The sequence below is a fragment of the Vombatus ursinus genome, unplaced genomic scaffold (assembly GCF_900497805.2).
Source record: "Vombatus ursinus unplaced genomic scaffold, bare-nosed wombat genome assembly UNPS02005286.1, whole genome shotgun sequence".
Taxonomy (NCBI): domain Eukaryota; kingdom Metazoa; phylum Chordata; class Mammalia; order Diprotodontia; family Vombatidae; genus Vombatus; species Vombatus ursinus.
This window is the reverse complement of record NW_020945064.1, coordinates 15,735,638-15,750,860: the sequence shown is the minus strand read 5'-3', so window position 1 is coordinate 15,750,860 and position 15,223 is coordinate 15,735,638. Positions and strand designations below refer to the sequence as shown.

The window sequence follows — 15,223 nt, the reverse complement described above, 5'->3', positions numbered from 1 at the left end:
TTAGGACCAAAAATGTGATGTATCTCCCTCATTGCAGGTCCTCAGAAAGAGGCTGGAGTCCCGTTTTTCTTGTAAATTGGGTAGGGACTCCCTTCACATAGGGCTTAGACTATATGGTTGCTGAGGCTGCTTCTCATTCCAACTCTGTGATTCTGTGGGTCCCAGCTTCCTCACCATCGCGCTGAGCGAGCCTTTTCACAGCCTCCTCTCCCTGCCTTCCCCCAGTCATTCCCTGTCCTGTGGCTGCAACTTCGTTATTTTGTAGAAGGTAAGAGAAAAGGATGTGACCTGAGCAGCCCTGCAGTTTTTCTGAATGCTGAGTTTTGATGAGAATTAATTATGGCAGAGATTCCTCCTGTCTTAGTGGTTGCAGAGTGATCAGGCTTGAGTTGGCTGACAGAAGTCCTGCTTCCTGGGTTAAGAGGGGAGTTTCTTGGGGCATGGCCATAGTGGGTGTCTATAGTATGCAGGCCACAGGGGTGTTGTTTAGAGAAGTAGAGACATGGGTAAGATGGAGATAGGCATTGTGGGCTCAGTGACAGCCTTCGGATTTTAAACTGTGCTAAGAGGCTTCAGCAAATACAAGAGAAGTGGCACTCCGTGACTAGTGCTTCTCTTGTTAATTCCATACTCTTATGTTGTACAGAATTTAACGCTTTTAAAATCATTTTCACTCTCATACATTGCCTTCTTTGATCTTCATCAAAGTTCTGTGAGAGAGGCAAGGGAGAGATTATTATTTTCTTTTTTATATTTATATATACTTGAAAAATTGAGGTTCAGAAAAATTGACTTTTCCAAAGGTCATGCATCTCAGAATTAGTAGAGCCAGGACAGCAACATATCTCCTCACTACTCTGTAAGGGTTTGCTGTACCATGTTGCTGTACCTTGTTCTTCAGGGGGTCCCAGGCATCTAGCTTTTCACCATTTCCATCCAAAACTCCCAAGGGATCAGAGATCTAATTTTTTCTCCTTTGTCCTTTTTCATATTTCTACTATCGCTTCCCCTCGTGCAAGAGTGTTGGCTTTTCTTTGTTTTCCCTTATGTCCATGATTGGTGAGGGTTGAGTTCGTGCTGCCTTGCTAATAGTATTGCAGTGGACCAATTCCCTCACCTGGGAACCCTTGCCAACCTGATCCAGGAAGCTCAGTAATATCGGGAAAGACTCTATGATGTGACCACCCTGGTCAATGCCACTTGTCTCAGTCTCCACCTTTATCTGCATTTCTCTTTGGTAGTCTTTCAGGTTCTTTGCTAACTTCATCCTGAGTTTGGCAGTGTGCTTTATCTTACCCAGGGGCAGTCTGTTGACTTTAGTCTTACACCTGAGCTTTGTCCTTGTTCAGTTAAATTACACAGACATTTATTAAGTGCTTATTGTATAGAAGGCACCATTATGCAGTGGAATACATACCCACAGTGACACAGTTCCGGCTCTCAAAGAGTGTACCTTCTGTCAGTGCTGCCTTATGTGAAATTTAGCTCTGGCCCATCAGACTGTGGTGGCACCTTAGGACTAGTGGCCTTGGATATGTTGTTATTTTCCTCAGAGGAATATAATGAATTAAAATATGAGTTACACAGAGTACAGCAGGTGAGACCTCTAGTGGCATAAACAGATCAATACGTTGATTTGTGTTTGCTGACTGGAAGAGATTGCTCATTAGTGAACCTGCCAGCCTTCCCTTTGCATGAAACCAGAGTAATTGGTTGCTTAAAAAATCCAATTTGCTCATGAGTTCATTTTTTGGGTAGCTAAAGCTACATGATTGTACAGACAGATGTTATAGCTCACATTTATAAACCTCTGCCTGCACAACAACCCTGTCAAGGTAGGTTGTAAAATATCTTTGTACCCATTTTCTAGATGAGAAACTGAAGCTCAGAGTAGGAAAATGACTTACCATGGTATCAAAGTTAATGTCCACACTGAGATCTTCTGACTCCACCTCCTCTAATTTTTCCGTTATATTACACTAACTACCTTAAAAAAACAAACAAACCTCTTAAATATGTAAATCAATTTACCTGCCTATTCTCCCATATAAGGAGACCTCACCAATGGGGTGAGTGGTACAAGTGACTTAGGGCAAGACTTTCCCATTCTCTGGGACTCAGTTTCCCCACCTGTAAAATTAGGAGCTTGGATTAGATGCATTCTAAAGCCCCTTCGATCTCTAAATCTCTCACCTTTGTCTTTTAGTTTTCCTAACTTCAAGACTCAGTTCATGTCCCACCTTCTGTAGGAACTTTCCCTAGTAGTTCCCCCCCCAGCTGCTAGTGCTTTCCTTTTCGGATTCCTTTCCATCTACTTTGTTTATATCTTATATCATCTAGTTTTCCATGCATCTCCTGTCCACACCCCCCCCCCCCAGCCCCACATGAGAATGTGAGCCCCTTGGTAGGGACTGGTTTTTTTCTTTTTTGCATATATAGCATTGAGCACAGTACCTGATATATAATTAATTAGTGCTTCAAAAATGCTTATTGAATGACTGTTTGCCTAAATCTATAATTGTGTGAACCTTTCAGATTGGAACCCAGAATTCTAATCTGTGTGGGATTAGCCATGCTAGAAGATAACCCATTCTCTTGTCTGATGTCCTGTAACACTTTGTGCCTCCCTCCCTGATCACGTGTTTTTTAGTGTTTCACTAATGTTGGTATGTGTCACAGCTATTTCCTAGACTAGGGAGGCTTAGCCTTTTTTGTGTCTTTGACCCCTTCCACAGTCTGGTGAGGTTTATGGACCTCTTCTTCAAATAATGTTTTTAAATGAGTAAAATGAGCAGTTGGTCAATAAGCATTTATTTAAGCACTCACCGTGTGCCAGGCACTATGCTAAGCATTGTGTGGAATACAAATACAAGCAAAAAGAAAGATAATCCCTACCCTCAGGGAGCTTACATTGTAATGGGGAAGACAACATGTAAAAGGAAGGCAGAGACGTGATTGGCATGAGAACTTGTTTAAGTTGGGATTGCTGCCTGTTGAGAAATGAAGAGATGGCTGGCCTGGGTACCTCTTGAACAGTAGGCTTTGGAAGGAGCTGTCTAATCAGAGAGAGGGGCAGTAGGGACAGAGGGTGCTTCTGAGGGTGCATTCCAGGGATAATGGGATCTGTCAGGGTCAAGAGGTTCCTAAGTCTGAATGGAGAAGACACCAATTGTATTGAAATGTAGTTTAAGTTTGCAAACCTCAGATTAAGAAGCCCCATTGGGTGAGGGTAGGGCACATCTATCTCATCTGAGTTCTGCATCTCCCCTGGTGCCCACAGGCCCAAGGTTCTAGAGGCAGGAGGCACTTAATGAAGTTTGAATTAAACTGAATAAGAGTCTGCAGGTTGTGGAGGGACTAACAAAACGAAGAGCTTTCTTTTCATCACCAGTGAGAGTTTTTGTCATTTCAGGGCTAAGACTGTTCCTTATATTTCTGTGGCAAAAGAAAGGCAGGCTTGAAGAAACTTCCCTCCAAAGCCTGGTTGAGCTATCTCTTTGGTCTTAAGGAAAACTGGATCATGCAGTGGTCGGGAGGTCGGGCAGGCATTTTGCCAAGTAGGTCTGGAATCATTGGGACTCTGTGAGAGGCCCTGTGACTCTCAAGAAAGCCAGCATTCCTGGGGAAGTCAGTCCCCTCTACCCCCTCAGATTCAGAAGGACTGGGAGTGCTGTAAAGTCCTGGCAAATCTAGAGGTATGCTGACAACATGGGGTATAAGAGGAGGGGGCAGAACAGAAGTTCTCCAGTTTATCAGGGACTAATGGAAGCCAGGCCTTTGGATTAAAGTTGGGGAGTGGGGAAGGAAGGCACAAAACCTTAATAAGGAATGATTGGAAAGAAAGGAGAACAAGGCGGGGGGCGGGGAGCGTGATTCTCGATTCCTCAGAGACTTTTCCCCAAGAAGAAGATAATGGGAACCTTGGAATTGTCTGACCTAAAATACCAGGCCTGGCTCCCTGGATTTTAAAGGCAGCTTTGCCAGAGGCCTGGGAGCTCAGAGCGGGACAGCTGCTGTGTAACACTGTCGGGATTGCCACATTTCCTCGACCAGGACAGGCACCTAGTGTCAACCATGGAGGCCCTCAGAATTTATAGTTGGAAAGGAACTGACTCTCTTAGAAGATTTACGATAGAAAGGGACCTCAGAAGTCACAGAGTGACCCTCATTTTTTAGGTGTAGAAATTGAAACACAAATTATGATTTGTCTAAAGATCATGTAGGTAGAAAGTTGGTAGATTTGAACTCAGATCCTCTGACTCTCAAATCTAGTCATCTTTATACTCTGCCAAGATCACCAGATTTTCTTTGGCCCTAACTGGTTTCCCTCTGCTTTCCCAGCCCTGGCCCAGTGTATCAAATTTGGCGAAGGATTTCATTGACCGTCTGCTAACTGTGGATCCTGGCGCCAGGATGACAGCTCTCCAAGCCTTGAAACACCCGTGGGTGGTGAGCATGGCTGCCTCTTCGTCCATGAAGAATCTTCACCGATCAATTTCCCAGAATCTTCTCAAGAGGGCATCCTCTCGCTGCCAGAGCACCAAGTCCGCTCAGTCCACACGCTCGAGCCGCTCCACTAAGTCCAACAAGTCTCGGCGTGTGCGTGAGCGGGAACTTCGAGAGCTCAACCTGCGCTACCAGCAGCAGTATAATGGCTGAGCCGCCAGCTCTCCTTGCACACCTGAGGTCTTCTCACATACACCTTAGGGAAGTGGCAGTGGGACCCGGTGCCCAGGGAGCAGGAGCAGGCTTCTCACTTGGGGAAGGGTCTGGGGCTACACAATAGACTCCCATCCCTTTGCCAGACGTCCACTGTCTTAAGTGCCTTGTGCCACCCCCCAAGCTCGTGAGGGCCCCCAGAAGAAGAAAAGCCTGTTGGGGCTGGGGTGCCCCATATTATTTATTAATGCCAGATTCTAAGGACTGAGTTTGTCTGCCCACACCCATCCTGCATGTATAGGTGGCATGCTTGTCTGTATCAAGAGCCCCTGTCAGATGACGAAGGACAGATGGTATTTCTGTTGTGTGCCCACCTTTCCTGAGAGGTTGGAGTACTGAGTGGTTATGACTCAACTACCTAAGAGCTTCCTGCTGTGTCAGAACTGCAGAAAGCACAGGTGGGGGCAGGGGACCAAGACTAGACTAGGAGCATCTTACTGTGGTGGGGCAAGTATTGGAAGCAGAGCTTCCCGGGGCAGTTTAAAGAAAGGGAAGTCCCTTGTCCCTCCTTCCTTGACTCCAGTCCCCCTGTCCTGTCTCCTTGCTATTCCTACCTAGAGACGGTCCTTGTAGGTGTGATATTCCATGGGCCAGGCTGTTGGCTTGGGGTAAGGGGTGCGCCTCCTTGCAGGCTGCATTATTGGGTGGTAATGCCCCAAATCCTTCTCAGGAGAGGTGTTTGTTTTTTTGTTTTTTGTTTTTTTTTTTAACCAAAACCCCAGGCCTCCTTATTCTTTTCCATTCACTTGGAGCCAGATGGGGCTAGTACATGAGAGCCCCCTGGTGTCAAATAAGTTCCCTTTGGCTTTTGTGCTTCTTTGAAGGCTCAACAGGGAAACTTGCCCAGATATCTACTCTTATCCCTTTCCCTTCCTTTTCTTCTCCCTCCATTCCCTGGGAGGACCCAGCTGGCTCAGAGCATGTTTCGGTTCTGACTGTCCAGAAGTAGAGAAGGAAACACTGAAGTTAGAGCTGATATCTATAGCATGTCCTTGGCACCAGAGTACCCTTTCTGATCAGTAGTACCACCCCTGTAACCAGCAGGAAATGGAATTGTCTTTGTGGTAAGCTCCCCTGGGCTGGAGTAAGTGATCAGTAGTGACTCAGAGGGGAAGTGCCTGGGGGGAGCCAGAGAATCTGCCAGGATGTGAGTGTTCTTTCCTAAGGCAAGAATATGCTCTACTTTGGGGGCTCTAGGGTGGGAATGGCATGGAGGAGGGAAACTAAGCCTCCACTCAGGGGCCTGGGTGGGGCCTAGCTTTCTATGGGATCTTCCTTTATATAGAAGTATGTAGATGTGAAAAAAGGATTATGGAGTACATGTAGCCATCCTGATCATTCCATCCCTTAAGGCAACCTGCTTCCTTCCCCTGGGTTGTTTTGTTGTTTAGTTGTTTTTAGCCTTGTCAGACTCTTTAAGACCTCTTTTTAGGATTCTCTTGGCAAAGATACTGGAATGGTTTGCCATTTCCTCCTCCAGCTCATTTTACAGATGAGGGAACTGAGGCAGACAGGGTGAAGTGACTTGCCCAGGGGCACCCAGCTAGTAAGTGGCAGAGGTCACATTTGAACTCAGATCTTTCTGACTCCAGGTGCTCTATCCGCTGTGTCACCTAGCTGTTTGCCTTCCCTTGGGAGGGTGCTTTAACATGTATAGTGATTGTTTCAAGGCAGACCTGGTACCCAGCTGATTCCAGGAGTCCAAGTGTCTTATGATATTCCAGTGTGGTCCTGGTCCTCTTTCCTTTCGTCTGATTTCTCCCAGGGATGGTGTATAAAGGGAAACCTGAACCTAACGAGTCCTTAGCTCTGGCAGTGCGAGGGGCAGATAGCCTGACCCGTAACCAGGAAAGAAGAGGGCAGCAGCTGGTTTTCCTGCCTATTGTGGGTATTTGGCTTGAAGGGAAAAACAGCTGAAGGTGGTCTCTTCAAGGCAGACTGAGGTGAATCACCTTGGCCTCTAAACACAGCTGTGGCTACCAGTCTTTCCTTCCCCTAGAAAACTGCCAATGCACATTTCCCCATTCCTGTCTTGTCCTTGGGGGAGGAGTTGTGCCCTGCCTCCATTTTCCAGGGTTCAAGGGTTCACCCACCTCCACTTCACTCACTTCAGGGACGGCTACAAGACTGGGGGAGTGTTACCTCTTCCCCCTGCCCCCAGGTGCTGTCTCTGCTGTCACAATGTAGACCCTGTGTCCCTGCCTAGTTTCCTCTATACTCTTCAGAGCTCATCTGTCTAGCTTACTTTTTCCATTATACCCTGCAGGCAGGATGTTTCAGGGCTCTTTTGGCTTGTGTGTCAGGGTTTGCCCACTAAATGAACCAGTCTTCCATGGACAAAGTCTAACTGACACCTGGTGGCTACTTGGGATATGGATGGGCCGTGAGCCCGGGAAGCAGCCACCATGGGGCCTGACAGGAGGTTCTGGAGCTGGAATTCTGCTGCCTGAGGAATGAGGGAATTCTGAGGGAAGGGTTTAGTGATAGCTTCATTCATTCTTCCATCTCCTTCCCTTCCCCTCTGGAAGCCTGTCCTTAAGAAATTTCTTGTGGAACTTAGCAATACTGTGTGAATCTGCCCAGCCCTGCAGAAAAGGGGTCAGGGAGGTCCCAGTGCCCCGAGGTGAAACTGCAGGGCTGGGATGGAGGGGGGCTGGCTCCCCCAACATGGCCCATTTGGGACTGTATACTCTCAGTCCTGACCAGACTATATTGTCTGCTTAAACATCTCTGACTCCTCTTAAATGCACGGACTTGCAAACTTTGTCTGGCTTGCAGCTAAGATGGAACAATAGAGCCCATTTTAGGGGGTTCCTCTCAGTTTTTCTTGCCTGTTTGTAAACTGAAACTGTGCTCAGCAAATCTAAGAAGGGGCTAGGGCTTAATTTCTAGTAGAGGAGCCAAGCTGCCTTCTTAATAAGACCCCCCATGGCACTTAGGGTAGGGGCTTCTGCCAAGAAAACAAGTGTATATTCTCCTGTATCTCTGGCCCATAAAGATCTCATGGAACACTGTTCTTTATTTAAAACAAACCAACACCAAAAAGACAAAAACTATTCGTATGGACATTGTTGCCAACTCTGACCAGCAGTGCCAAGGACCAGGCCTCCTCTCCTGGTGATTCCTTGGTACCAGCAGGAAAACCAAGCCAAAGTGACTTTGTATGTTGTGTGTGCAAGTGCACATTTGTGCCAGTGAGAGAGCCATGTGTCACGGAGTGCCTTCTCCAAGACCTGGGGAACCTAGAGATTGTTCTCCTGGGCCATGTCACCTGCCATTCTGCTTTCCTCTGACAGCCCAGTGACTTTCAGGCCCAGTTTTCTGTCCCAAAGACAGATGCTCCCATAGCCAGGAGAGATCTCAGCCACTTTCCCAACTTCCTGGAGTGCTGGACAGCAGTTAGAGACCTAAGGGACTGCAAAGCAGATCCCAGATGTGGGCCGAGAGCTTCTTTGCTCCCATACCTCTTTTGCCTACTTTCTGTTCTGCCACCAGGAGCCCTTACCCTGGAAGAGTCAATGGGTCTGTTCTGGTTAGGGGAAGGGAGATGACTGGGTGAAAGCTTCCTGTACCTTTCTTCTGTCACTTAGTTCCCAGGGATCTCTTTGGGGAGCCTGTCCCTTCATCGGACTTTCTCGGTTGCCAGTCCTACTACCTACACACCACTACCCCACATCTTTGCCAATTGATCCTTCTTGGACCCAGACGCCTCCCCCTCCCATCCCCGTCCCCACCCCAACCCATGAGAGGCAGGATAACTGTATATTTGTGGGTTTGAGACATTTGTTCTTTGTCTCCTCCCCTTGACATTAAAAAAAGCCCCTCATACTGTTGTTCCCTGGGAGCTTGTGCCATTGGATTGAGAATGTATAAAGTTATTTATTTTGTGTACTCATTTTGCAAATGTATCTTGCGTATTCAATAAACCTGCAGTCTTCCCCCAGGATGACTGTTTCATCCCTGTGAGCCATGACTGTTTACTGGGTTTGGGGTAGGGGAAAGGGGCAAGAAGAGAGGGTGGGATAATAATAATAATGATAATAATAACAATGAACATTTATACAGCACTTAACTATGTGCCAGGTATTGTGCTAAGTGCTTTATAATTACTATCTCATTTGACTCTCAACAATCTTGGGAGGTAGATGCAGTTGTTTTCCCCATTTTGCAGATGAGGAAACTGAGGCTAACAGAGGTTAAGGGATTTGCCCAGTGTCACACAACTAGCCAGCATCTGAGATCGCATTTGAACTCAGGTCTTCCTGACTCAGGGCCCAGTGCTCTGTCCACTGTGGGACGTGGATACCTTGAATTGAGGAGAACCCCGATGAGGAATGGTAGGGAGTGTGAGGTGACCCTAGAGTCTTTTGGGAGAAGCCGCTCCTCTCACCCTAAGGTCTCCCTGTCCCACTTCACTTGTGCTGAAATGCATTGCTTCCTTCGCCAGTCTCAGATTTCCTTTCTGATGGTGCTAGGGCCAAGTCCTAAGCCCCATGAGGTCATCTTGGCTCAGCCCCAGATGCAGCATAATGCCTTAGCAGTGTCCCAGAGCAGGTGGAGTCGTGTGGAGTGCTAGGAACGACCTCTGGCTTCTTTCATCTCATCCTGGCCAGCCGGCTCCCACATCTGCTGGCTAGAGTAAAGGAAGAGCCTGAGGGGAAAAATAGCCCAGACTTGCGAGCAGACAGGGAATTTACTGTGCTTCTGGGCATAGGGAGGAAGGGCATTTGGATTTGTGCCCCTTCTTTAAGCTCTTTAGTTGTTTGCCACCATCCGATAGATCCAAGAACCGAATGTGCTGATGCGTGTGTACGTGGCGGGTGCTCGTCCTCCAGGAGACGCTACCGACTTGGACCCGGGGTGCTTCCTGCAGGTTGTTTAGCCGGCACACGAGGGGGCCTCCAGAATCACCCTGGAGAGAAGGGAAGAGGATGAAGGCAGGTGAGCGGGGAGCTGGGAAGGCTTGGAGGTGGCTGACGTAGAGGCCTAAAGGGTAGTGGGTGATTGGAGCTTTGAAGGAGCCTCTGGTTCATCCTGAGAACAATTTTGGCTCTTAGGAGTAAACAGTGGAGAATCCTGGGGAAAAGGAGGAGTTGAGATTCTGATCTGAGAACCCGTTTTGGGTTGATGCTTTGGGGGCCACCTCAGCCCCAGGGGCAGCACCAGGAGCCTTCAAATTACCTGGCAGGAAGAGGCGCCAGAGCTTCCTGCACAGACCGTGGCATCTGTGATGCGGCCGCCCCAATACTGCTGGCACTGATGTACTGTCACCAGGGGCAGAACCACCTGCTGGAGCCGAGCTGGGGTGATGTTGGCTGTGAGTAGAAGCAAAAGTCTTTCACTACATTCTTCTAATGAACCCCGGGGCTGAACATCCTGCCACATGGCCCCAGAGCCCTTATGCGGGTTCACACACAGCATTGTTCCTCTGGGTGCCCCAATAGAAGTCCCATTCATTCTGAAGCTTCCTCTTCACATACCTACACCACTGGTGTGGCCCCAGCCTGAAGTGACGCAGGTGATGTCCTGAGGGATGTTGATGTCTGTGGCCAGACACACGGGAGATATTCGGGAAGTGAATTGGACAGGTGAGGACGGCTTCAGCAGAGTGAGATCATTGTTCATAGTATTGGGATTCCAGCCAGGGTAGGTGATGATCTGTGGGGAACCATTATCAATGAGGTTGGATAGGGCCCTATGGACACAGGAGTCGGGGTGAAGTCTCAAGGGTCTTCCCTGGCAAGGCCTGGTGGACAGTGGTAGGATAGGGGACACTTAGATGTAGGGTGGTTGAGTGAACAAGGCTGCTTTGGGTTCAGGACTTGATCTTGTGGAGATTGAGAAGAATAACTAGAAATGAATTGGACCATAGATCTCTACAAGGTACAGGTCTGGGTGCCTAGGTCCCCTCTTTCCCTTTGACTTAGGTGGTGAGGGCTGGGCCCTGGCAATTACCTAACCTCAGTTCAGCATCTCCCCACTTCAGAAGGCCGAGACCTGTTGGGCCGGTTCATTCCAGATGCTCACCTTTGAGATAGTCCTGACCTGAACAGGTTCTGCATTAGATGACCGGTCATATTCTCCAAGGACAACCAGGTGGTGGCTTGGGCTGTGGCAAGAATGAAATGTGGGAATAGGCAGGTATAAAAGGAAATGGATCCCCTTTGGGCCTGAAGAAATGGGTCTAGGGCTGGCATAGCTGTGGAAGGGGGATGTGGGCCAGGACAGAGAGACAAAACTATTGAACTTGGGATGGTCAGCTCCTCTGCAGGGGCCTCAGTTCCTGTGACTTTGAAGGAATGTGGCTTTAGGGCCCTTACCTCACATTGCAGTGGGCAGCTGTGATGACCCAGTTTTGGGTGATGAGGGAACCTCCACAGAAGTGAAAACCATTTTGCTCCTGTAGAGAGGAGGAGAGAAGGGAACAGCCCATTAGGTTTATAGGTAAGCTCACAGGCTAAAATCACGAACGTGTATCAGTATGCAGAGGGTATGCCCCTCTTTGGGGAGGCCACGTGCTGAAGCTCCAAGAACATTGGGTATGGATGTGAACCTGCTTCTGCTACTTACTAGCTTTGTTCATTTTAGCGGTAAGAACTCTGGATTTTGAGTTTGAATCCTGGCCCAGCTGCTTACTAGCTGCATGACTTTAGACAAGTCACATAACTTTTCTGAGCCTCATCTGTAAAAGGAATCCACGAATTTAGAGTTGGAAGTGACTCCAGGAAAGTGACACTTCAAATGAAAGGAGCTCAGGCAGCCTATTGGGTTTTGGGACAGAGTCTAATTCAGGAGTGGGGAATCTACAGCCTTGAGGCCACATGTACCTTCCTTCTTTCCTTCCTTCTTTCTTTTCCTCCTTCCTTTTTCATTTCTTTCACTCTGTCCACATAAGGTATCACACATATCTTCTTGTCTCCTTCCAGGGCTCTGCCCAAAGGGAATGTAAATTTTTAATCTTTGAAACATTTTTTTCTCCTTTTTCTCTTAAAGACCAGCCTTAACCCTAAATCACTGTCTCTCACTGATTGGCCAATCATAGGTCCCAGCCCCACTTGGTCATTACTTGAGCCCTGATTGGCTCAGAATGAATGTAAATAGCATTCACATGCCCAGTTCCTTTTCTGGTCTTCACCATCTGGCCACTCTGCCCCCCAAACCCCATCTTATCAGGCTCTTTAAACTGTGCTTTCCAAAACCTAACACAATACTTTATTTAGACATGGTCTGATCAAGGCAGACTAGAGGAACGATCACTCTGTATCCATCTTAATGCAGCCCAAGATCACGCTAGCTTTTTCAGCTGTCATGTCACAGTACTGACTCATTAACCAACCCTGCCCTGCCCCTCCGCAGACTTAAGACAAATCGCGTCCAAGCCGTGTCTCCCCCATCCTGTACTTGTGAAGTTAATTTTTTGAGCCCAAGTTGAAGTCTTTACATTTATTCTTATTGAATTTCATCTTACTAGATTCGACCCAGTGCTCTAGGCTGTCAGGATCTTTCTTTGGATTCTGAGTCTGTCATCCACTGTGTCAGCCATCCCTCCCAGCACTGGAGTATCTTTGGACAAGTTACCTCCTTTCAGCCTCGGTTTCCTTATATATAAATGTATTATCTGCTTACAAGGGTTCTTGTGAGCAAAGTATTACATGAATATGAGTTATTAATAGAGGAAAAAGGTTTTGTCCAGGCAGTGGTCTCCCTGTCTTGGAATCATACCATGTCTCTGCCTCTTCCCAATACAAAGATTCTTCCCTCTTTCCCAAAACTATACTCCTGAAATGGTAGAGTGGGGGTCAAGGAACTGTCCATCTGGGCTGAGAAAAGTCCCTCTCTTCTTTTTTTGGGGGGTGTGTGTGAAGCAATTGGGGTTAAATAACTCGCCCAGAGTCACACAGCTAGTAAGTATTATGTGTCTGAAGTTAGATTTGAACTCGCTCCTGACTTCAGGGCCAGTGCTCTATCCACTGTGCCACCTACCTGCCCCAACTCCTTCCTCTTCTCACTCCCCTCCCTTTTTTCTATCTCCTCTGTTCCCTGTTCTTCCTTGCCTGAGCTAAGTCATTACCTGCAGAGACACTTGCCAGGGCCAGGATCCCGACACGGCATTTTCCCCATTGACGATCTCCTGGTTGAATCTCAGAACAGATTTGATAGCTGGGATCCCACGACCTGTAGTGGACAGATACAGAACAATCCTATGATAACTTAACCATTATAAGGGCTTACGTTTATAAAGTGAAATTTATGAAACTTTAATAACTATAAATACTATTCTTAAATATGAGGAAATAGGCTCATCAAGGCTAAGTGAATTACCCATGAACACAGGTTGGGTCAGTGCCCTAGTGAAAACAGACCATGAAAGTTTTGGGGGATAAGGAAATGGGGAAGTACCCCTTTGCTCTAAATTGCTCCCCACAAAGGCTGCCTGCCCCTCGTCTCCCAAATTCCTCCCTCCTGAGGCTTGCCAGAGTCCCTGCCACCATGGCTCTCTATCCATACAGACTGTTGGAAGGGACAACTGAAGGCTGTGAACTGATGGGCAAGGGCTTGTGGGAGTTAGGAGCTAAGGTTCAGCATGAGTCCTGCATTGGAGGACTTCAGTGAGCATTAAGCCCTGGGCATGGTTGGGCCTTGGAGAAATCACAGAATTTCAGAATCGAAAGGACTGTTAGGGAGAGGCAGAGGGTCTTAGGAGCCTGGCTCTTCAGCATGATGTGTGGAAATTTCCAAGAATTATGAAACATCATGATACAATGAACTTGGAATCAAAACACCTAGGTTCAAGTCTCTCAGCTGCCTTGAGGCGGTGGGTGGCACAGTGGATAGAGCCCCAGCTAAGAAGGGACTTGGTAATAGGAAGGAGAGGGAGCTGAGAGTGGGAGCAAGTGATCTTGTGTGGCTTACCTTAGCAAAAGCCCAGGAATCTCAGGCACAGCAGAATCCACAGCGCTGCCATCTCTGCTCATTTGTCTGGGGCAGGCTCTGGGACAGGAAGGAGCTTTATAGGGCTTGAGCTACAAAGACCTTGGGACTTACTCCAATGCCAACCCAGCTGTGACTTTACTGCCCCTTCACATACTCTGTCCTGATAGGGGGGATATGGAGAAGGTGGGGCAGGTCACCTGCATTTCAGAGATCTCCCAACCCAGAGTCCCTACCCAGATATGGCATACATAGAAGGATGGACTCCCCCAGGACTGAATTTACCAACAGGTGTAGAACTCCCACCAGTTTGATTGGGAGGCTGCCCTTCCCTCTGGAACTGTTGTTTTTCCCACAGGAGCAGGTTGGGGTTTGGGTACAGAAAAGGCCTTCCTTCAAACAGTAGTTCGTAGAGCTCCAGAACCCAGGGAAAAAGGAAAAGGTGAAAGGGAATGGATGGGGAAAAAGGAAAGTCCAGCTGGAGACCTAGGATGCTCTCTGGCTGGTTTCTTATGGGGTTCCATATAGCTACATACCCCATGCCTATCAGGACTTCTATGTTGTTAACTCTTCTTCCTCTCAAAAATAAGTAAAAATTGGGATTGACCCAAAAGATGGGGAAAGAGGTAGTGGTTTTTTTCCTGAGGGACATGGGTGGAGATCCAGTCACATTTCATGGTTTGAGTTCATTTTTCCCCAGGGATGGATAATCCTGATTGGAAGTTGAACCCTTTCATTCTTTTTTTTTTTAATTTATTTTTTAGGCAATTGGGTTTAAGTGACTTGTGCAGGGTCACACAGCTAGTAAGTGTTAAGTGTTTGGTTTGAGGCCGGATTTGAACTCAGGTCCTTCTGACTTCAGGGCCAGTGCTCTATCCACTGCGCCACCTAGCTGCCCCGAACCCTTTCATTCTTAAGTGATTGCCAGAAGTCCATGAACTAGACTAATGAGCACTTGCTAGGGTGGGTGAAGGGTGGGTGGATGCAGAACAGAAACAGTGGTCTAGTGCAAAGAATGCTGGATTTCTGGATTTGCAATCAGAAGACCTGGGTCCAAGTACCAGTTCTCCTATTTACAACATATGTGACCTTGGGTAAGTTACTCCCTGCTTAGCATCTCATCCATTTATAAATGGATTGGGTGGAACTAATTGATCTCTATGGTTCCTCCTAGCTGTGGCTCCCATGGTTCCTATGAGCATAGGGAGTGACAGGAGGGAGATCTCGGGTGGGGTGGGGGAGACAGAAAATAATGAAAGGGAACATGGGTGGGTGGGGAGGGAGAGCTTTAATGTGTCAGTCTGAGGAGGCTACTAATAAGTAGTTAATCAAATTCATAAACCTCTACTGACTCACCTTCATGCCCACTCATGTGCTAGGAGGTGCTGTGGGCAATGCAGGGGAAGGCAGTCCCTGTAGTTTGGGAGGCTCGACATGTCAGGAAATTGGAGACCTGCGCAACCCGTGATAATACTGAATGTATGATGTGGTGACACCAGGCAGAGATGAGAAGGGCAGAAGTGTGAGTGTGTGTGTGTGTGTGTGTGTGTGTGTGTGTGTGTGTGTGTGTGTG

The 15,223-nt window shown here is 47.7% G+C and overlaps 2 protein-coding genes across 2 annotated transcripts in view; one reads left to right on the top strand and one right to left on the bottom strand.

Moving 5' to 3' along the window:
* The window catches only part of PSKH1 (protein serine kinase H1), a 63,306-nt gene extending 57,077 nt beyond the window's left edge, over positions 1-6,229 (top strand). Inside the window, exon 3 of the mRNA XM_027847643.1 lies at positions 4,342-6,229. Coding sequence (XP_027703444.1) covers positions 4,342-4,659 — 318 coding nt within the window. The 3' untranslated portion in view covers positions 4,660-6,229. The remainder of the gene's footprint in view (positions 1-4,341) is intronic.
* A 2,713-nt stretch (positions 6,230-8,942) lies between these two features.
* CTRL (chymotrypsin like) lies at positions 8,943-15,128 on the bottom strand. The gene is made up of 9 exons (XM_027847651.1): positions 15,007-15,128; positions 13,633-13,710; positions 12,791-12,894; positions 11,547-11,649; positions 11,040-11,119; positions 10,747-10,828; positions 10,200-10,377; positions 9,901-10,034; positions 8,943-9,631 (listed from the first exon to the last, which is right to left on the bottom strand). Exons 3-9 carry the CDS (start codon positions 12,838-12,840, stop codon positions 9,413-9,415), a joined length of 846 nt encoding a protein of 281 aa, XP_027703452.1. The 5' UTR covers positions 12,841-12,894; positions 13,633-13,710; positions 15,007-15,128; the 3' UTR covers positions 8,943-9,412.
* Positions 15,129-15,223: the final 95 nt, after the last annotated feature.

Coding starts and splice junctions, on each gene's coding strand:
- CTRL (XM_027847651.1), bottom strand. CDS start 12,840: ATGGGGAAAATGCCGTGTCGGGATCCTGGCCCTGGCAAGTGTCTCTGC. Junction 10,829..11,039: donor GCTGCCCACTGCAATGTGAG/GTAAGGGCCCTA, acceptor TTCTTGCCACAG/CCCAAGCCACCACCTGGTTG. Junction 10,035..10,199: donor GGGCCACACCAGTGGTGTAG/GTATGTGAAGAG, acceptor TTCTACTCACAG/CCAACATCACCCCAGCTCGG.